Source organism: Hypanus sabinus, chromosome 2 (assembly GCF_030144855.1).
Source record: "Hypanus sabinus isolate sHypSab1 chromosome 2, sHypSab1.hap1, whole genome shotgun sequence".
NCBI classification, from domain to species: Eukaryota; Metazoa; Chordata; class Chondrichthyes; order Myliobatiformes; family Dasyatidae; genus Hypanus; species Hypanus sabinus.
The window spans coordinates 14,253,428-14,277,212 of NC_082707.1; the positions used below are offsets into that span (position 1 = coordinate 14,253,428).

Genomic DNA, 23,785 nt, shown 5'->3' on the forward strand with positions numbered 1-23,785 from the left:
ATTCGATGGGTCAGATGGCCTAATTCTGTCCTTATGTCTTATGGTCTTATGTTTTTTCTCTACGACTGTAACATTTGTGATTGTACTACCTCAATACACCGTTGCAATGAATTGATCTGTACAGATGGCATGGATGTTTTTCTCTGAATTGTCACTATACGCAACCATGAGACTCATTTTTTCTTTGCAGTAGAACAAATAAATATTACAGAATCAATGAAAAACTATGTACAAAGACTGATAAATGCAGTAACTAAAGTGCAAAAGGAGACAACTGTGCAAATAATAAATACGTAACTAAAGATACTGAGAACATGAGTTGCAGAGTCCTTAAAAGTCAGTCCAGAGGTTGTGGAATCAGTTCGATGTTGAGGTGAGCGGAATTATCTACACTGGCTCAGGAGCCTGATAGTTTAAGGGTATAACTGTTCCTCAACCTGGTGGTGCAGGATCTAAGGCTCCTGTACATCTTGCCTAGTGGTTGAAAATGCTTGGATATTTGGGGGGGAGGGGCTTGTCTGTGAGTTTCTTTTCCACCAATGTCTTGTTTTGCAGAGTCTTTCTCTTGCAATCTTCTCTTATGTCTACATTTGTTCACAACTTTATTGAGTACATCTGTACACCTATCATTAATGAAAATAATCAGACCAAACATCAAAATGATGAAGAAATGTGATTTAAGTGACTTGGATGATGGAATTATTGTTGGTGCCAGATGGGGTCATTTGAGTATCTCAGAAGCTGCTGATCTACTTGGACTTTCAAACACAACAGTCTCTAGAATTTACAGAGAATGGTGTGATAAACAAAAAACATACACTGAGTGTCATTTCTGTAGACTAAAACACCTGGTTAATGAGCAACAACAACGCGCACAAAATGCTGGTAGAACACAGCAAGCCAGGCAGCATCTATAAGGAGAAGCACTGTTGACAGTCGACAGTGCTTCTCCTTATAGATGCTGTCTGGTCTGCTGTTTTCCACCAGCATTTTGTGTGTATTGTTGTTTGAATTTCCAGCATCTGCAGATTTCCTTGTGTTTGCTGGTTAATGAGAAAGATCAGAGGAGAACGTCCTAATTGGTTCAAGCTGATAGGAAGCCGATGATAACTCAAATAACCACACGTTACAACAGTGGTGTGCAGGAGATCATCTCTGGATAAAAAAACAGGTCAACCTTTGAAGTAGATGGGCTACAGCAGAAGACCAGCAGCCATTTTATTAGGGTACAGAAGGTAAACAAGACAAATCTTTATCTTGATATATGTGACAATAATAAACAAATACCAATACCATAGATCATGGAGAACAATTGAAGGACGTTCTTGAACCCCCACCCTCTTGGAAAAATTGCAACACCTCCACTGATTCCAGGGAATCCCACACTCAAACATTGGAAGGTACGGTCAGCTTGGGACTTGGAGGCCCAAATACATACACCAGGAGGGCATAGCAGCCGAACAGATGGAGCTTGCAACCTCCCAAAACACTCGTCCCTGTAATCCAGGAAGCACCTTCTGTGCCACACCCTGCAGAAGCAACAGGGCTGCTGAAGGTATTAGTATCAAGATTACCAGACACAATGGTATGTGATGCTCACTGAGAAAAACATGATGTTACAAGCAAAGAAGAGCTCTGAGAAACACTTGTATTTCTTCTCACTGTTAGGATTCTTGGTTATGGCAGTAGTGAAAAATGACATTGAAAAATTTGGCTTTAATAGTAATTTTATATTTTATACACATCATCTTCTTCAGAAGCAGATTTATTATCCCTGACGTACACTAAGTGGCCCCTTTATTAGGTACATCTGTACACCAGTTCGTTAATGCAAATATCAAATTTAAACAGCCATTCATGAGGCAGCAACTCTGAGATGTTGACCTCCAGGAACTTGAAGCTGCTCACCGTTCTTATTGCAGATCCCTCAAAGAGGACCGGTGTGAGTTCTCTCAAATTCCCCTTCCTGAAGTCCACAACCAAATGCTTGTGTAGTCCCTTCAGATCGATGAGGACCCAGTTCAGTTGGTAAAGAGGCCACAGTGGGCCTGAAGGGTTTCACACAGGTGGGGCAGCAGGTGCTCAGTGGATCGTGTGGATGAGTATTTTGAAAATTTGCAAACTCTTTCTGTTGGGCTGCTCTGCCCTCCTGATGTAAGGATTTAGGCCTCCCAGTCCCAAGATGACTGCTGCACCTTCTGCATGTTGAGTGTGGGACTCCCAGGAATCAGTGGGTGTTGCAACTTTTTCCAAGAGGAAGGGGTGGGTGGGGTTCGAGAACATCTTTCAATTGTTCTCCATGATTAATGGTATTGGTATTGGATTATTATTGTTACGTGTACCAAGATACAGTGAAAAACTCTGGTGCTCCCCCCCTCCCCCTTTCTTTCTCCTGAGGCCTCCCGTCCCATGATCCTTTCCCTTCTCCACCTCTGTATCACTTTCACCAATCACCTTTCCAGCTCTTAGCTTCATCCCACCCATTCCATTCTTCTCCTATCATTTTGCATTTCCCCTCCCCCCACTACTTTCAAATCTCTTACTGTCTCTCCTTTCAATTAGTCCTGACGAAGGGTCTCGGCCCGAAACGTCGACAGTGCTTCTTCTTATAGATGCTGCCTGGCCTGCTGTGTTCCACCAGCATTTTGTGTGTGTTGTGAAAAACTTCTCTTGTTTTCTGTTTACACAGCTCAAATCATAACACAGTGAAATAAGCTACCAAAAATGTGCAGTGTAGGTAAATGATGAAGTGGAAGATCATAATGAGCTAGATTATGAGGTCAGGAGTCCACCTTATCATACAAGACCAGTGACCAATCCAGACATTGGAAGTTTGAGATGAGGGAATTTCACTCAGGTCCACTGCCCAAGTAAAAAAAGGTAGCAATGGGTCGCGGCAGAGTGATAGAGCTTTGACCAGCGAACAATCCACGTTTGAAATTGATTGAAATTAAAGAAAAGCAGGGGCATGTGCAGTGGCTGTTGTCTGAGTAGACAGGGTCAGAGAGGCTTTAGCTCTTCAAGGCTTCAGTCAGAGAAAGCAAAAAAAAAGCTCTAGGTTAAGTTTGTTTTCCCCTCCCCTCTTTATTACTGCTCAGCTAGGACAGTAGATATACCAGGCATGATATTGGAATGCTCCTCTTGTGGGATTTGGAAAGGCAGGGAGACCTCCCTGATGACTACAACTGCTGGAAGTGCACCCAGCTGCAGCTTCTAACAAACTGTTAAGGAGTTGAAGCCGTAACTGGATGAACTCTGGATCATTCAGGAGGTTGTAGGGGTGATAGATAGGACGTATAGAGAGGTAATTACACCCAAGGTTCAGGACACAGAAAATGGGGTGACAGTCAGGAAGGAGAAAGGGGTGAAGGAGCCAGTGCAGAGAACCCCTACGGCATACCCCTCAACAATAGGTATCACTTTGGATACTGTTGGGGGGGGGGGGGGAGGGTTAACCTGACAGAGGAAAGAGATGGTGGTCGGGTCTTTGGCACTGAATCTGGGTCTGTGACTCAGAAAGAAAGTTGGGAGAAGAGGCCTGTTGTGGAGATGGGGGATTTGTTATGAAGGGGACTGGATAGGAGGTTCTGTGGTCAAGAATGAGATTCCCGTATGGTATGTTGCCACCTGGCTGTCAAGGCTGGGACATCTCACATTGAGTCCTCAGCATTCTTAAGTGGGAGGATGAACAGCCAGAGGTCATGGTCCATGTATGTAACAATGATATGGGTAGGACGAGTGACGAGGTTCTGTATAGAGTTCAGGGAGTTAGGCTCTAAGTTAAAGGGCAGGACATCCAGGATTGTGATCCCAGGATTGTTGCCCATGCTACATGCTAGTGAGGCAAGAAATAGGAAAATTATACAGTTTAATACATGGCTAACGAGCTGCTGTAGGAGGGAGAACTTAAGATTTTTGGTTTTCTTTCAGGCAAGATGGGACCTGTACAGAAGGGACGGTTTGCATCTGAACTGGAGGGGGACTAATATCCTAATAGGAAGGTCTGTAAATACTGCACTGTGGGGTTTAAACTAGAGTTGCAGGGGTGTGTGGGAACCAGAGTGCCAGAACAGTTAGTGGAGAGATTGTGAAGATAGATGTTGGTAAACCTCAGACAGAGTCAGTGATCAAATGAAACATAGAACAAAGAAAATCTACAGCACAATACAGCCCTTCAGCCCACAAAGCTGTGCCGAACATGTCCTTACCTTAGAACTACGTAGGGTTACCCATAGCTCTCTATTTTTCTAAGCTCCATGTACCTATCCAGGAGTCTCTTAAAAGACCCTATCATTTCCGCCTCCACCACTGCCACTGGCAGCCCATTCCATGCACTCACCCCTCTCTGCATAATAAATTTACCCCTGACATCTCCTCTGTACCTGCTTCCAAGCACCTTAAAAATATGCCCTCTCCCAGTGGCCACATATTTTAATTCTACGTCCCATTCCCATTCTGATATGTCTATCCATGGCCTCCTCTACTGTCAAGATGAAGCCACACTCAGGTTGGAGGAACAACACCTTATATACCAGTTGGGTAGCCTCCAGCCTGATGGCATGAACATTGACTTCTCTAACTTCCGTTAATGCCCCTCCTCCCCTTCTTACCCCATCCCTGATATATTTAGTTTTTTTTCTCGCTCTGCTCATCACTCTGCCTGTTCTCCATCTCCCTCTGGTGCTCCCCTCCCCCTTTCTTTCTCCCTAGGCCTCCCATCCCATGATCCTTTCCCTTCTCTAGCTCTGTATCCCTTTTGCCAATCACCTGTCTGGCTCTCAGCTTCACCCCACCATCTCCAGTCTTCTCCTATCATTTTGCATTTTCCCCTCCCCCCCTACTTTCAAATCTCTTACGACCTTTCCTTTCAGTTAGTCCTGACGAAGGGTCTCGGCTCGAAACGTCGACAGCACTTCTCCTTATAGATGCTGCCTGGCCTGCTGCGTTCCACCAGCATTTTCTTTGTGTTGCTGTCTCATGCTAGCCATTTCAGCCCTAGGAAGAAGCTCCTGACTATATACACAATAAATGCCTCATTATCTTTTACACCTCTATCAGGTCACTTCTCATCCTCCATCGTTCCGAGTTCACTCAACCTATTCTCATAAGGCATGCTCCCCAATCCAGGCAATATCCTTGTAAATCTCCTCTGCATCCTTTCTATGCTTTCCACGTCTTTCCTGTAATGAGGCAACCAGAATTAAGCACAGTACTCCAAGTGGGGTCTGACCAAGGTCCTATATAACTGCAACATTACCTCTCAGCTCTTGAACTTAGTCCCACAATTGATGAAGGCCAGTGCACCGTATACCTTCTTAACCACAGAGTCAACCTGCGGAGCTGCTTTGAGTGTCTTATGGACTCGGACCCCAAGGTACCTCTGATCCTCCACACTCTCAAGAGTCTTACCATTAATGCTATGTTCAGCCATCATATTTGACCTACCAAAATGAACCACCTCACACTTATCAGGGTTGAACTCCATCGACCACTTCTCAGCCCAGTTTTACATCCTATCAATGTCCCGCTGAAACCTCTGACAGCTCTCTACACTATCCACAACAGCCCCAACCTTTGTGTCACCAGCAAACTTACTAATACATCCCTCCACGTCCTCTTCCAGGTCATTTATAAAAATCACAAAGAATAACGGTCCCAGAACAAATCCCTGAGACACACCAGTGGTCACCGGCCTTCATACAGAATATGACCTGTTTACAACCACTCTTTGCCTTCTGTCGGCAAACCAGTTCTGGATCCACAAAGTAATATCCCCTTGGATCCCATGCCTCCTTACTTTCTAAGTAAGCTTTGCATGGGGAACTTTATCAAATGCCTTGCTAAAATCCATATACACTACACCTACAGCTCTACCTTCATCAATATGTTTAGTCACATCCTCAAAAAATTCAATCTGGCTCATAAGGCACAGCCTGCTTTAGACAAAGTCATGCTGACTATTCCTAATCATATTATGCCTCTCCAAATGTTTATAAATTCCACCTCTCATGATCTTCTCCATCAATTTACCAACCACTGAAGTAAGACTCCCTGGTCTATGATTTCCTGGGCTATCTCTACTCCCTTTCTTGAATAAGGGAACAACATCTGCAAACTTCCAAACCTCCAGAACCTCTCCCGTCCTCATTGATGATGCAAAGATCATCGCCAGAGGCTCAGCAATCCCCTCCCTCACTTCCTAGGAGTCTGGAGTACATCCCATCTGGTTTTGGTGACTTATCCAACTTGATGCTTTTCTAAAGCTCCAGCACATCCTCTTCCTTATATATCTCCATGATCAAACTTTTCAGTCTGCTGCAAGTCATCCCAACAATTGCCAAGATCTTTTTCCATAGTGAATACTGGAGCAAAGTATTCATTAAGTACCTCTGACATCTCTTCCGGTTCCATACACACTTTTCTACTGTCACACTTGATTGGTCCTATTCTGTCACATCTTATCTAAGTTCGTTCTTAAGCTCCTTGCTGCTATCCTTAAAATCTTCTAGATCTCTATCAATACCTAGTTTTTTGAACCTTTCGTAAGCTCTTTACTTCTTGACTAGATTTACAACAGCCTTTGTACACCACCATTCCTGTACCTGACCATCTTTTCCCTGTCTCATTGGAAAGTATCTACGCAGAACCCCACGTAAATATCCTCTGAACATTTGCCACATTTCTTCTGTACGTTTCCCTGAGAACATCTGTTTTCAATTTATGCTTGCAAGTTCCTGCCTGATAGCCTCAGATTCCCACTTTCTCCGAAGAAATTTTTCCCTAACTTGTCTGTTCCTATCCCTCTGCAGTGCTATGGTAAAGGAGATAGAATTGTGGTCACTATCTCCAAAATGCTCTCCCACCGAGAGTCCTGACACCTGACGAGGTTCATTTCCCAATACCAGATCAAGTACAGCCTCTCCTCTTCTAGGTTTATCTGCATATTGTGTCAAGAAACCTTCCTGGACACACCTAACAAACTCCACCCCTTCTAAAACCCTCAGTCTAGGGAAATGCCAATCAATATTTGGGAAATTAAAATCTCCTACCCCAACAACTCTGTTATCATTACTCCTTTCCAGAATCTGTCTCCTTATCTGCTTCTCTATGTCCCTGTTCCTATGGGTGGTCTATAAAAAATACCCAGTAGAGTTAATGATCCCTTCCTATTCCTAACTTACACCTACAGAGGCTCCATAGACAACCCCCCCCCCCCAGGGCTTCCTCCTTTTCTGCAGCTGTGACACTATCTCTGATCAACAGTGCCAAAACCCCCTACCTCTTTTGCCTCCATCCTTTTCCTTTCTGAAACATCTAAAGCCTGGCACTTGAAGTAGCCATTCCTGCCCCTGCACCATCCAAGTCTCTGTAATGGCCACAACATCATAGCTCCAAGTGCTGATCCATGCTCTAAGCTCATCTGATTTATTCATAATACTCCTTGCATTAAAATAGACACTATCAAACCATCGGTCTGAGTGCATCCCTTCTCTGTCACCTGCTTATCTTCCCTTTTGCACTGTCTCCAAGCTTTCTCTATTTGTGAGCCAACCTCCCTTTCCTCTGTCACTTCAGTTCGGTTCCCACCCCCCAGCAATTCTAGTTTAAACTCTCCCCTATAGCCTTTGCATACCTCCCCAACCATGCTCAATTGTTTGAACATGGTGCGACTAGTGTCCTGAGCTGTATATATTTCAATGTAAGAAGTATCATAGGAAAGGTGGATGAACTCAGAGCATGGATCAACGCCTGGAATTATGAGGTTGTAACCATTAGTGACACAGGAGGGGCAGGACTGGCAGTTCAATATTCCAGGGTTCCATTGTTTTAGATGTGGCAGAGTTTGAGGGATTAGAGGTGGAAGGGTGGCATCATTAGACAGGAACAAAGTTATGGCAGTGCTCCATCAGGACAGACAGGAGAATTTGGCTGGGGGGCATTATAGGTGGAACTGAGAAATATATGATCATGTTAATGGGTCTACACTACAGTCCTAGGGATTCAGAGGAACAAATTTGTAAAGAGAGCAGCAGGTTGTTAGAAGAAATAGAAGTTTGTTATAATCAGTGGCTTTAACTTGTCAAAATGAGAATGGTGGGTGGAATTAAAATGGCTGCCCACTGGGAAATATTGCCTGTTGCGGAAGGAGCTCAGGTCCCCCAATCTATGTTGGTCTCACTGAGGGAAAAGGATTATAAGATGGCAGGTGTTGAGTGAGACCAGATGGTGGGGGAAGGCAGGTTAGTAGTGGAGTTGGGGGGGGGGGAAGATGAAGTAAGAAGCTGAGAGAGGTTAGGTGGAAACATAAAGGGGTGAAGGAGAAGGAGAAGGAATCTGACAAGAGAGGATGGTGAATCACAGATTAATGAGGAGGTGATGGGCAGCTGGGGATGGGTGGGACTTTTGTCTTTAGATGGGTGATTAGTACCAAGCGAAGGGAAAGATAGAGGCAGGGAGGTGATAAGTGGAGCTTGGTGAGGAAAGACTGGCAAAGGGAGAAGAAATTCAGGTGGGTAGGTGTCGGTAATTGGAACTAGAGTGGGGGAAGAACTGTGTAGAAGATATCATACACTCGACAAGGTAATGTGATGTTGATGGAATCTTAGAAATCACTTCCTCGTAGGCACATAATACAAAATTAAACTGGTGATTTAAACGCAAGCGATAAAATTAACCTTCGAATCATTCCCTCCAGTTTTGCAATAAAACTTCCTTGTGTAGTTTCGTATTTGTTTTAAAGCTCTACAAGGAAATAAGGACAGCTGGAACACGTTGCAATTTCGCAACAACACTATTTGCATTTGTGATACATTTTTATTTACTGTTTTAAGAAAATTCCCAGAGCTTTTCGCGTAGAAAATAAATTAAAAATGGGTAGGAAGTACGCTTGTAAAATAAAATCTGGTAGAATCCTTCCCTGTTAAAAGAAGAAAAACCTAATGGAGGTGCCGTGTATGAATCATTCCAATACAGTACACCTGAGTGCTTAACAAGGTCAGACTACAAATCCCAGATCTCCCCGCGCTTCGCGCACGCGCTCATACGCGGTATGTATTTAACGTCGGATCGGGAATGCGACCCGTCCATCCTGTCTAAAAGTAGGTGGAGAGACAGGCTGGTTTCGGACTATTAGATAATTGTAGTTACCGCTGACCGAAAAACCTACGGTAAAGTGGTATATCTCTGAGAACTTATTTCAACTGGGATAAGTTCTGGTCGTACTCTGTAGAATGTGTTTTGGTTGATAGGAAGTGTTGTGAAGTTCTCTCCCTCCAATTCCCAGATGCCCAGCGGGTGGGGGTATGGGGCGGGGCGGAGGTGGGTGCGCACGCAGCGTTTTGTCCGTTGACCGGGCGGGCGGGCGCCTGCCGCGGAGATGCCCACTAGCAGGGAGAGCGTTATGTCGTGCCCGACCGACGCTCACCACCAGGTCCGCATGAAAGCCTATTACAAAGGGTAAGAGCGAGGAGAAGGATTTGCCTTGGGATATGAAGTCCCCGTAACTGCTCGGTGGGGGCTGAGGTTCGTCCGGAGCCTCGGCACGGCCGGTCGGGGTGAAGAGTGGCTGTGGTGACGCTTAGCGAGCACTGGAGGGGGGTTCAGGTTGTTGCTCTGTTTGGCTTCGGATTGGGTTCAGGAGTACGCGGTGTTCAGGAGCACTGGGGGGTGCGGTTGGGTATTGGTGGCGGCAATGGATGAGCGGTGTTCAGGAGGGGATGGGGTGGGTGGGGTATAGAAAGTTTGGTATTTAGGGTACAGGTGGGAATGGGGGTGTTGCGGCTGGGGCACAGGAGGGAGTGGGGGGGTGTTACTGCTGGGGCACAGGAGGGAGTGGGGGGTGTTACTGCTGGGGCACAGGAGGGAGTGGGGGGTGTTACTGCTGGGGCACAGGAGGGAGTGGGGGGTGTTACTGCTGGGGCACAGGAGGGAGTGGGGGGTGTTACTGCTGGGGCACAGGAGGGAGTGGGGGGTGTTACTGCTGGGGCACAGGAGGGAGTGGGGGGGTGTTACTGCTGGGGCACAGGAGGGAGTGGGGGGGTGTTACTGCTGGGGCACAGGAGGGAGTGGGGGGGGTGTTACTGCTGGGGCACAGGAGGGAGTGGGGGGTGTTACTGCTGGGGCACAGGAGGGAGTGGGGGGTGTTACTGCTGGGGCACAGGAGGGAGTGGGGGGGTGTTACTGCTGTGGCACAGGAGGGAGTGGGGGGTGTTACTGCTGGGGCACAGGAGGGAGTGGGGGGGGTGTTACTGCTGGGGCACAGGAGGGAGTGGGGGGTGTTACTGCTGGGGCACAGGAGGGAGTGGGGGGTGTTACTGCTGGGGCACAGGAGGGAGTGGGGGGTGTTACTGCTGGGGCGCAGGAGGGAGTGGGGGTGTTACTGCTGGGGCGCAGGAGGGAGTGGGGGGTGTTACTGCTGGGGTGCAGGAGGGAGTGGGGGTGTTACTGCTGTGGCACAGGAGGGAGTGGGGGGTGTTTCTGCTGGGGCATAAGAGGGCGTGGGGAGCTTAGTTTCCGAAGGGTGTGGGATAGAGGAGGCTGGAGCATGGGGTTTGTTGTGTCTAGTCTTGTCAAGATTGTCAAGTAGAAAAGTGATAAAAATTGACACGATTGGCCATGAGTATACTGTCTAACTTTCAGCTATCTCTGAGACCCAGGTAGTGATCAAGGTGCCAAGTTGGGTTGAGTGGGTGTCAAGATTGATTCTACTAAATTCAGAATTTGGTTTAATATCACTGGCAAATGGGAAAATACCCGAGTGTATGTCTTCAAGCTCCTGCACCTCCTTTGTGATGAGGGTAATGTAAGAGGGCATGTCAAATTTTTTGACCTATGATTGGTAGTATAGATCATTGAGGGGGTTAAATGTTGGGGGAGGAGTGGGTAAGGCAGTGGTTTCTCTGGTTGGCAAGCTGTGACTAATCAGATAATGCAAGGGTTGCTGCTTAGGCCTTGGCTATTCACAATGTATATTGATGATTTGGCTGAGTAAACTAAATGCCACATTTCCAGGTTTGTCAATGCTATAAAACAGGTAGTAAAGGTAGGAGATGTAAAGAGAGGAACTGAATGAATAGACGAGTATGGCGGGTGCAATAATAAAATGGACACTTGTGAAGGTTCGTGCATGAAACATTAAAGAATATATTCTAGTTAATTGGGACTCATCGGGGCCAGTACATTTTGGCCCAATTAAAAGATTACCCAAATTAGCTGATGTTTAATGGCAATAATTAAAAAGGTATAAGCTGACTAACAAATTATGTATTTAAATATATAATACGGTGCAAAAATCTTAAGCATATGTATATCACTAGTGTGCTGAAAACTTTTGCATAGTACTGTGTTTGTCAATATGGAGTGGAGAACAAGTTTGTAAACCTGGCAGGAGAATAGCATGTTGGGTATAGCCACAGGAGGGGTATGGGACGGGTGGCAGAGGAGTGCTGGGATGGAGGGTGATGGGTATGCAAATTAGTTTTATTGATCATTGCAGAATATCTTTCTGGTGCCTTAACCTCTCCATTCCCCTTTTCCCAACCATGATTCCCCTCTCCCTGCCCCCTCCCTCTCTTAAGTCCACAATGGAACCCAAATCGGAATCAGGTTTATCATCACTTGTGTATCATGAAATTTGTTTTTTGTGGCAACAGAGTGCAATACATAAAATTACTACAGTACTGTGCAAAAGTCTTAGACACATATATACAACTAGGATGCACAGCACTGTATTTATGTATTTAATCTTTAAAAGATCTGATTTTTTCCCAAAAAGTCAAAATAAAAATAAAATGATCAAAAATCATTTTTAAATTGGTGTCCATTGGCCTAAATGGATGACTAGTGACGCTAGCTAGAAAGTGTTTGGCAACAGTCTATTGGCCCAGTTAAATGGCATAGTGTACCAAATAAACAAAGGGAATCCCAGCTATTTTCTTGATTAGTTTTTGTTCTTTGACTTGTCCTAAATAAGTGTCCACCCTGATTAACTAATGGCCCAATTAACCAGAATCTGCTGAATGTAGGTGCAGCAAGCAAATAGGAAGGTAAATGTTATGTTGGGTTTTGTTGCAAGAGGTTTTGAGTACAGAAATGAAGGTGTGTTACAGCAATTATGTAAGATGTAGGTGCGATGGCATCTGGTATAGTGTGTAGTTTTTGGTCTTGATTTTTTAAAAAAAAAGACAGCTTTAGAGCTGATGCAGTAAAAATTCACTTGTTTCATTTCTGGAATGCTGCAGAAAGTAATTGAGCATAGTAGACCAGAGTTTGAGAGGATGAGAAAGAATCTCATTGAAATTCCAATTTCTTGCTGTAAGGGAGGATGTTTCCCCTTGCTGGGGTAGTCATTGTCTCAGAATCTGGAGTATGCCATTTAGAACTGAGAATGGAAGGAATTTCTTCAGGCAACGGACGGCGAATCTTTTGAATTCTTTACTCCAGAGGGCCATGGAGACTCTGGTTTAAGTTATGCATAACAGAGTGAAAGATTTCTTGATTTTTAAGGCTAACAAAGTATCTGCTAGTGCCACTGAGATTGTAATAGCCATGATTTTGATAAGTTTGAAGAGCCAAGAGGCTGTCACCTAATACTATTAAGAATTCTTTATGCTTTTTCAGTAGAGTGAAGTAATTTAGAGTGGCACAGACAGTAGAGCTATTGCCTTTCCGCTCGGTTTCACGATATTTGGTTCTGTCTGTGCAGAGTTTGCAAGTTTCACTGCATGGATTTCCTTCCATATCCCACAGGTGGTCACTGTAAATTTCCCAAAGTGTGTGGGTGCGTGCTAAAGTCAGGGGAATTTGATAGGAATAGAGGAATTGAATCGAATCAGCTCAGGTTTCATGCAAATGGGTACTTGATTGTTGGCATGGAGTATGTTGCATTATTGTAGGACTGCATAACTTTTCAGGGGTCACTTAAGAGGGCAACTTAAATAGCTCAGTTTATCATAAGATCGAAATGTGCAATTGTCCATCAGTGTTTCATTGAGGGTGTCAGCCGAGGTTGTTATCTTAATTTTTGGTGCAGGACAGGAATCTGCAATCTTTATCTGTGGGCAGTAGTTGCAGCTGAAACGGAGATAATTGGACAGGCATGGGCTAAATATTGGTAAATGTTTTTGTTAGAATGTAAACCCATTTGTCATTATCAATATAAAGTAATGCTGAGAGCAGTAAAAGATATCATCAGATGGTGCCAAGCTTCGGTTATAATTGAATACCTTAAGACTGTTTCCCAGCACGGTGAATGATATTCTTCAACCAACATTTATAAAGCTAATGAAATGGCTGATTATAATTTGAGTTCTTGCTGTGTACTTGATAACATGTTGTGGTGGTGGGGGGGTGGGTGGTAAAAGGCTCCTGAGGGCAAAATGAAATCGAATTTATCAAATGGTGTGATTCCTGTTGCTGAATGGCTTACACTTCCTAGTTCATATGCTTAGCTGAGTGCTTTCTAATTGTGATGTCACAGCTATGGCCTTAAACTATTTTTAGAATATAGAACATAGAACAGCACAGTACAGACCCTTCAGCCCACGATATTTTGCCCAAACTTTTAACCTGCTCTAGGATCAATACCTCCATGTGCCTATTTAAGAATGTCTTAAATATCCCTAATTTAACTGCCTCTGCTACCATCACCCCTGCAGGGTATGCTACACACCCACCACTTTGTGTTTTTTTAAAAAAATACAACCTTTGATGTTCCCCCTATATTTTCCTGTCAATACCTAATCAATATGCTTCAAGACCTAGGCCTCAGTATCGCCTTGGGTAACTGGATCCTTGATCCGTTTGCAGACCTCAGTTAGTTTGGGTTGGCAACAATGTCTCCACAATGGCCATCAATACAGGTGCTCCACAAGGCTGTGTGTGTAGCCCCCTGCTTGCTTTACACTTATGACAGTGTGGCTAAGCACAGCTCCAATGTCATATTTAAGTTGCTGATGACACCACTGTCATTGGTTGAAAGGTGGTGATAAATCAGCATTTAGGAGGGAATTTGAAAATCTGGCTGTGATGCCATAATAACATTTCACTCAATGTCAGTTGATTGTCTTCAGAAGGAGGAAACCAAAGGTTCATGAGTCAGGTTCATCGGGCTGAGAGGTGGAGAGAGTTAGCAACTTCACAATCCTCTATTAGTATATCAGAATCAGGTTTATTATCACCGGTATGTGACGTGAAGTATGTTAACTTAGCAGCAACAATTCATTGCAATACATAATATAGAAAAACCCAAAATAAAATAAATCAATCAATTACAGTATGTGTATATTGAATAGATTAAAAATCATGAAAAAGACAAATACCATATATTTTTAAAAAGTGAGGTGTGTGTACAAGGGTTCAATATCCATTTAGAAATCAGACAGCGGAGGGGAAGAAGCTGTTTCTAAATTACTGAGTATGTGCCTTCAGGTTTCTGTACATCCTACCTGATAGTAATAGTGAGAAAAGGGAATGCCCTGGGTGCTGGAGGCCCTTAATAATGGACGCTGCCTTTCTGAGACACCGCTTCTTGAAGATGTTCTAGATGGTTTTTAGGCTAGTACCCAAGATAGAGTTGACTAAATTTACAACCCTCTGCAGCTTCCTTCGGTCCTGTACAGTAGCGACCCCCCCCCCCCCCCAATACCAGACGGTGATGCAGCCTGTCAGAATGCTCCCCATGGTACATTTGTGGAAGTTTTTGAGTGTATTTGTTGACATACCAAATCTCTTCAAACTCCTAATGGATATAGCTGCTATCTTGCCATCTTTTATAACTGCTTCGATATTTAAGAGGATCTGTCCTGGGTCCAGCATACAAGTGTCAATACAAAGAAAAAACTCCAGTGCCACTTAGTTGTTTACAAAGATTTGGCATGTCGTATAAAACTTTGACAATCTTCTATAGATGTGTGGTGGAGAGTATATTGAACAGTTGCATCACGGCTTGGTATGGAAACACCACTGCCTTTGAACAGAAAAGCCTTCAAAAAGTAGTGGATACAGCCCAGCCTATCATTGGTAAAGCTCTCCACAGTACTGAGTGTATCTACGTGGAGGTTGTTGCAATAAGCCAGCATCTATCATCAAGGACTCCCATTATCCATGCTCTCCTCCCGCTGCTGCCATCAGGAAGAAGGTACAGGAAACTCAGGACCCATGCCACGAGGTTCAGACAGTTATTACCCCTCAACCATCAGGCTCTTGAACCTGAGGGGTTAACTTCACTCACCCCAACACTGAACTGTTCCCATGGTCAATGGACTCACTTTCAAGGACTCCTCATTTCATGTTCTTGATACCTATTTATTTATTCTGTGATTCTGTATTTGCACATTAGTTAGTTGTTGGGTGTGATCTTTTATTTGTTCTATTGTGTTTCTTGTATTTGCTATGAATGCCACAAGAAAACGAATGTCAGGGTGGTATATGGTGACATATGTACATTAATTTACTTTGAACTTTCATTCTTGGTGTAGGTTATTAGGAAAAGTGAACATCTTAATCTTCTGTGATAAGCTAAGACACCCGCTGCAATTATTTATTTCTTGTGTTTAAAACAAAGATCAACTTAATTATTATTTTTGTTTAGGCGAATGCCTAACTCTGTGACCTCTGGTAGATATCTTAAAATAGCAAAATTGTGACCACAGGCATTTTAAACACAAGAAGTTCTGTAGATGCTACAAATCCAAAGCAACACACATAAAATGCAGCAGGTCAGGCAGCATCTACGGAAATGAATAAATGGCTATCTGTTTATTTCCATAGATGCTGCCTGACCTACTGAGCTCCTCCAGCATTTTGTATGTTATTTTAAATACTTGCTCTGCCCACCTTGACTATGGGATGAGTTTGGGGATGGAGGCTAGAATTATAATTTCTAGTTTACTCCTTCCATTTTTTTTGGTGAAAAAAGCAATTTGTGATGCAGTACTGAAATAGCCAGAGCAGTCAAGGGAGCAAATTAAGTAACAAATTTACAACAGCATACAAATGTATTACAAGACATTAATAAATATGGGTTTAAATAATGGTCATTGTTGAACATTCTGGTACTGATTTTGTGCACTATTGGATCCATTGACAGACCTTGAAATTAACGAACATTTTGTCTACTCCATTAGTAAATTATTATCCAGCAGTTATTGCAAATTTCATTCAAAGCAAAAATCCTCGGTTTGATTTTCAGTCTTTGCTGATTTATATGGTCAAAGTTGAGGTTATGGTAGATGTGATTAACATCTTTGTTAGCGAAGGAAAATCAGGTAAAGTTCTTTCATGGAGTATCTATCCAGTAAGTAGCAGCAATGTGTGTGTTGGATTTCAGGATCATACTTGGTTGAGATTTTTCTTTGTTTTGTCCTGCTGACTTGCTCAATTTATAGGATTGATTTGTCAAATTTCCAGAGACTGGAGAAGGGAAAATGGAGTTCATTTTTAAAGTGTATCAACACCCACAACCCTTACTTGGCTCTGAATTCTTTGGTTAAGAGCCACTTAACCAAGGCAGCAGAAATCTCGAGTATAAATTTCAAGAGTTACAATCGTTTTAAGGAATCATATCATCTTGTTCTGAGCAATGCTAGTAATTATGGTATTCTGTCAAACTGTTATCTTAGTTTGTATTTGCCTGATATTGCTGGTATTAAGAATACTTGGTAAAAGCTAGTGTGCAGGTACAAAGTGTATTTACTAAAAGGTTAATCAAAAGCTATCTCAAAGAATGTGTTATTCAACCATGAAGAGTTGAAATGTCAGATGCCTTCTGGAATACTCTGTTCAGTTTGGTTACCAAATTTTAGGCAAGATAGACTTGGAAAAAATTGAACGAATAGAGTCACAGACATGAGCATGGATACTCGATAATTGACTATTACCTGATTTGTATGATTATAGTATCATTACTTAAGACCATTGCTTGTTTGGAATAAAAGTATTGTTTTATGAGGACACATTGTATTGACTTGTATTCCTATGTGTTCCAGTCAAGAATTTATTAAATTGAGATGCAGTAAAAATAAACTGAACTTCTGGTAATTGATTCTGTAACAAGTCAATCTTAAAATCATAACTAAGATGAGATCTGGAGCACATTTTTTCTGTCAAAATTGGCAAAACCTAGAGCTTCATGCACAAATAGTTCCAAGAGATTGATTTTTGTAAGTAGTACAATTAAGGGATACAGACCAGTAAATGGGTTGCGATTCAGATCATTAAAATCTACCGGACAGTAGAATAAGCTTTGTTGAATGACCTTCCTGTATCTTAGTTAAAGGGCTTGTGTTAGGAAGGGGTGGGGTGGAAATTAGGTGTTCTCACTGGTACTACTTCATGTGACCTCAGACTATGGAATACATAGTAAATACCAGCTTTGATAACACTTGCAGTGTCTGAATGAATGAAAAGCATTTTATTCATCAGCATTTCAGGACAATATATATATATATCTATGTATAATCTTGGAAATTGATTTATTTGTCATTAGTTAGAAATGCTCCTTTAAAGTTGTTAAGTGAAGACATGGTTTGAGGAATAGAGGTCAATTGTTTTGTCAGAGAAAACTTAGAAAGAATTGGTTGTCCTCTACAGAACAGGCAGTATTACAAAGCATTCATAGTTTGAATAGAAAATTGACTTGTTAAATATAATCACAACTGAGGTGCATGACTTCTATATATTGTAAGCAATTTAATTCAAAGCCAAACTGTATTGAAGTATACATCAACTAATTTATGTATGTGCACAGTTCTTGGCTTAGAATTCAGAATTATTGCACTCATTGTGGTAGTGCTTTGAAATTGAGATGCTGGGAAAAGCTTGTATAAACAGTATGAAAGTATTACTGAGATGTGCTTTATGGTACAGGTTGAATTCCCCTATACCAAAATTCCAAAATCTGAAAACTATGAAATTTGAATTTTTTTTTTGTTTGCTGAAATGCTACAAATGGAAAATTTCGTAAGACACTAAGTGAAAAGTGAAGTTCTGGATTGTGTATTGAAAGAATGGATTTGTTAGTGTCGGGGTGAGCATGTGTTGCTTAATGGTATGCTAATCATGAAGTAAGCAAAGATCTATCATGACAAACTGAAAATTGAAGATAATATTCAGCAGGCTGGTTGCAGAAATTTAAGAAAAGGTGCACCATAAAATCTTAAAAATATTTTTTTTAACGTTAAGACAAAGCATCTGCTGATCACTGAGCAGCAGTGAAATTCACTGATAAATTTGTGAAGATAGTTGCTGATGAAAATTTAACACCAGAACAAACCTACAACGATTGTTTTTATACCTTGCACATATCCAAAAAAACAGACCATTTTCAGTTCCTTTATATCTATATCAGTGAAATGATTGCTGTTTAATCATGTAACTAAACTAATAGCCGTAACAAAATTGCAGAATTATGATGATTTGGTTGGTTGTTAACTTGCCATTACACAGCCCTGCTGCACTCTTCATCCTTCCAGGATGAAGGAGATATCTTCCTTTTTAAGTAATGGGGCTTCCCTTCTTTCACCATCAACTCTGCCCTCAAGCACATCTCTCCCATTTCCCGCACATCTGCCCTCACCCCATCCGCCCACCACCCTACTCGGAATAGGGTTCCCCTTGTCCTCACCTATCACCCTACCGGTCTCTGGGTCCAACGTATAATTCTCCGAAACTTCTGCCACCTCCAATGGGATCCCACTACCAAGCACATCTTTCCCTCCTCCCCTCTTTCTGCTTTCCGCAGGGATTGGTCCCTACGCGACTCCCTTGTCCACTTGTCTTACCCCCCCCCCCCCCATCCCTTCCCACCGATCTCCCTCCTGGCACTTAAGTGGAACAAGTGCTACAGTTGCCCTTACACTTCCTCCCTCACCACCATTCAGGGTCCCAGACAGTCCTTCCAGATGAGGCGACAGTTCACCTGTGGTGTGGTGTACTGCGTCCGGTGCTCCGACCTGGCGCAGATTGGGAGACTGTTTCGTTGAACACCTATGCTGTGACCACCAGAGAAAGCAGGATCATTCAGTGGCCACACATTTTAATTCCACGTCCCATTCCCATTCTGATATGTCTATCCATGGCCACCTCTACTGTCAAGATGAAGCCACACTCAGGTTGGAGGTACAACAACTTGTATACCGGCTGGGTTGCCTCCAATCTGGTGGCATGAACATTGACTTCTAACTTCTGTTAATGCCCCTCCTCCCCTTCTTACCCCATCCCTGATATGTTTAGCTTTTCCCCCCTCCTTTTTTTCTCTCTGCCCATCACTCTGCCTGTTCTCCATCTTCATTTGGTGCTCCCCTCCCCCTTTCTTTCCCCCTAGGCCTCCCGTCCCATGATCCTTTCCCTTCTCTAGCTCTGTATCCCTTTTGCCAATCACCTTTCCGGCTCTCAGCTTCACCCCACCCCCTCCAGTCTTCTATCATTTTGCATTTTTCCCACTCCCTCCTACTTTCAAATCTCTTACTATCTTTCCTTTCAGTTAGTTCTGACGAAGGGTCTTGGCCTGAAACGTCGACAGCGCTTCTCCCTATAGATGCTGCCTGACCTGCTGTATTCCACCAGCATTTTGTGTGTGTTGCTTGAATTTCCAGCATCTGGATATTTCCTCGTGCTTGCCTGCTGCACTGTATTATTTTTGCAACTTCAGTAGATTGGGGAGGCAGTTTAGCAATTGTAGTATCCAGGAGCAAAAGGAGTACAACTATGAGATCCTCGAGGTCCGTCAGTGTAGGTCCAGGTGCAGTTCCTGGGTGTGTGGCCACAGCATTCTTCTGCCAAATAGCAAATAACCAGTTAAATACATACGTTACTATTCTTCAACAGTAGCCCACTTGCCTGGTCTGAAAAATATTCACTAATCACTCAGCACCTTTAGCTAATCAAGTGTGCAGAATAAATGGTGTGCGTGTGGGGGGAGGAACAACCATTTCCTGAAGTTTCAAAAATAGGCTAGTGTTGCAGGGCCCTGAATCCAGGATTAAGGATTTTATAAGCAATGCTCTGTTATTAAACAAGGGCTGTATAATGACAAGTTAGGATTTTGCACAAGTATATTATGCTACAGGTGTTCCTGTGAAACATTTCTTAAGCTGCAATGGTGTAAAGCGAAGTGTCAACCTGTAACTGTTACCTGCTCAGTTGAGGAAAAACACCAGAGACACAAAATTACCTCTGAAACGGTTTTTATTCAGAGAGGAGTTCGCAGCCCCACACACTTCGGGTGTAAGGTAGCCAACTCTCAATTTGTCAGTTTACAAAGATCATACTTGTACCCAAAAGCAGGGTACTACATTCGCAAATATGGTTACCGATTCGAATTCATCAATTGATTGGCTATTGCATAGCTAAGCATGCGAAATACTCAGAATTAGCAAAGGTTAAAGCGTAATACTTGGAATTAATACTGATGCACTTCAAAACACTTGAAATAGGTATCCTCAAAATACTTTGCCAAGCACATTGTCTTGTGGTCGCAGGTTCCCTTTTCCTTGTGGTCTCCACGTCTGGCCTGGCACCTTATTTTAGCTACCTCTTCTTACTTCCCCAATGACGTACCTCTCTCTTGTCCTGTCTACATATTTTGCTACACTTACCCTTTGCCCACCCCCTCTACGTGTACCCCTTGCCCTTTTCACATTCTCAGAAGAACCATTAATTTGTATGGGAAAAATTTTTATAAAGGCAAAAATCTTCTTTGTAATGTGAAAGCAGGTTAATGTAGGTCTTTTGTAAAAGTGAAGCGACGTAAAGTGAACATTCGTAAAGCGGGGGACATCTGTACTTCCAAAGATCAGCCTAGTGTTATTACCAAAATCAGTTGATTGAATCCATGATCATTCCAGCTCCCCCCCCCCTTAACCAAATCGTAATTCTACAATTTTGTTACAGCTGAACATCTGTTCGTTTAGTTATAAGCTTTTGTAGCCTTTTTCAGCTTCATGTATCTCTATAATTCTTCTAAGCTCCACTGAAAGTTGTTTTGATCAAGTCATGGTACACATAAACAGATCTTAACAGCAGGATCGGTCAATAACTTAACTGTCTTTTTTATAGGGCAGGGCGACTCCAAATAGCTTTTGTAGAAAGTATTACCTCTGAAGTTCATACTTCTTCTGACAAATATATGTAATATTGGATCATTTTTCTCAGTAAATGAATGAACAATTGTTATTTTTTAAATTGTTCTCCTTGCGTGAAGAAGTGATCCAATTTTAAGTCCTTTATGCAGAAAGGGAGAAAATTCTACAGGTTTCACAAACTTTCTAGCACTACTGTATACATATGTTGAAATTTGCTTTGAACTTTTTAAAAGTCAAAGCTGACAGCACAAAATTAACTTCTGATCAGTACCAGAAGATTCAGCCCACTGTGAACTTGAAAGCTTCAAGAAAAAAAGTAACAATAGCTAATGAAGAGGGCACATTGGAAAAGATCCTGCAGATGCCAGAAATCTTGAACAATACACAAAATAGTGTTGGAATCTTTGACTCAAGCTGTATCTGAAGAGAGCAGTGATGAAGGGTGTTGGACTGAACCCTCTACTGCTTATTGCCATTTACAGATTCTGCTCAATTTACTGAGTGTGTGCTGCTGAGGAATTCTCTTTGATCACATTCAATAGCACAGAGAAACATCCATTCTGGGGAGGCAGTGTAGCAATCATAGGATCCTGAAACACAAGGAGTACAACCACAAGATCTTCGGTCTGCCAATCATGGTCTAGGTGCAGTTTCAAGCTGGGTGGCCACACCAATCATCTCTACTGACTAACACCAAATAACCGATTTTTTTCCAAGTCGAGCAGCATCTGTGGATGGCAATAAGCAGTTGAGGTTTCAGTCCGAGAATCTTCATCAGTGCCCTCTTCAGCTACAACGACTCAGAGTTCCAAAACTATTTTGTGTATATTGTTCAACATTTCTGGCATCTTCAGAATTGCTTGTGCCTTTGAGAATTCTATAGGATGGAAAGAGCTTTGAAAGCAAAGACAGAGGGAAGCAGGAACTTCCAATGAGAGACGATGAGAAGGATTGTAGAATCTGGGTAGTCTTTCCACACATGGGACAGCTGCTGCCGGGGACCAACAAAAGCCCATAATTCACTGGGCTGGCCAAGCTACAATTAGGCTCTGTAGCTCAGCAATAAACTGCTCACCTCTTCTCTCCAAGGCATTTTGTGCGTATTGTTTCAGTTGTTGTCTTTATAATAAACCACATGACCTGATTGCAGTAGGAGTGCCAGATTCCTTAAACACCACATTTCCTGATCAGTAGCCTTTTTAAAAAATGCTCAAGTGGTGTACTATCTTTAAGGTCAGACTGGAGGACAAAGTGTTTGCAAAGTTATTGTTTTGTGGTGTAATGTTAGATACCAGTGTAAACTCCAAGATGTTTTTCCTCAGGTTTCTTCAAGTTTTTATATTATTTTGAATAACACTTTCTATTTGCTATTGTAGAAATACAATATCTTCAGTACTGGACATTTTCATGGTTATTGTAATTACAGGTAGTCCCCGAGTTACGAACGTTCGACTTACGGACAACTCGTACTTAACGAACCGAGGAAGGAAAACACCGTCTGCAATTTTAAGTTGGATTGCGACACTGTCTGCCATTTTTAGTCATTGCTGTTGACACTGTGTTGAGTGTTTAACTTTGTATTTGGCTTAAATTTTACTTAGTAAGATTCACCCTGACCCCGCCGCCCCCCCCCGTTCCAGTTGGCTGGTGGCGCAGTGAGATCAGTGCCGGGCTGGAGAATGGAGTTTCCGGAGTTCGATCCAGTGATAGACCATTCCCGTGCCGGGTTGATGTTGATTCAGTGACTCCTGTACCATCCGTGCTGGGTTAAGGTCGAGCTCACAACTCTACTTCATTTATATTAAAAAAACACTGCCACTTCCCGTTTAAATTCCCACACGGAATATTGTGGATGATCAAATACCCAAACCCAGCATAGCCCCCACTCATCACATTTAGCCTGTCTCAGTGCAGTGGTCCTTAGGACCCAGTGGACCTCGGGAGCCGGCAAAGCTGAGGAGCCGCAGCCCGCAGTGTTTCTGTTCCATTGACGGGAAGCGATCGCAATTGAAAATAAAGTGGAAATAGTAAAGCATTTGGAAAGAAGTGAAATGCCATCGGTAATTGGAAAAGCATAGGGTACAGTCAGTCAACGATTTGAACGATTTTAAAGGATAATGGATAAAGTGAGAATAATGGAGCATTTGAAAGGCGCTGCCCCGATGAAAGCTACAATTATACAATTATACAAATCCGACTTAAAGACAGACTCAGGAATGGAACTCGTACGTAACCCGGGGACTGCCTGTATTTTTCTTTTGGTCCAAGGTTGTAGAAAACAACTCTAACTTTCCTGGGTTGATTTTGGAGTTCTAGTATCTTGGTGTTGAGATGCAACGTTCTTTGAATTTTGGGCCATTTTCTGCACCCCCAAGGATTTATGACTTTTACTGTGGAACAGAATAATGCAGTTTAGAAACAGGCCCTATGGTCCGCAATGTTATGCCAAACCAAATAAATTAGTAATTAAGTGACCATCCAAACTAATCCCTTCTGCTTGCACAATGTCCATATTCTTCCATTTTCCTCACATTCATTTGTTTATCTAAATGTCCTGAATGTATCTATCTACCACCACCCCAGGCAATACATTCTCAGCACCACTCTGTGTGTGTGTAAGAGAAAATCCTAGCCTCCCACATCTTTGAAGTTAACCCCTCTCATCTTAAATGCATGCCCTCTGGTATTAGAGATTTGAATTCTGA

General features: G+C 42.8%; 1 protein-coding gene across 2 annotated transcripts in view; it reads left to right on the plus strand.

The window, feature by feature from the left end:
* The first annotated feature begins 9,319 nt into the window (after positions 1-9,319).
* Positions 9,320-23,785, plus strand: part of prkci (protein kinase C, iota) — a 136,409-nt gene continuing 121,943 nt past the window's right edge. The window contains exon 1 of one of the 2 annotated variants that reach the window (XM_059992226.1): positions 9,320-9,456. In XM_059992226.1, the coding sequence (XP_059848209.1) occupies positions 9,377-9,456 (80 nt within the window). In that variant the 5' untranslated portion in view covers positions 9,320-9,376. The remainder of the gene's footprint in view (positions 9,457-23,785) is intronic. The other variant, XM_059992234.1, reaches the window with a different exon arrangement.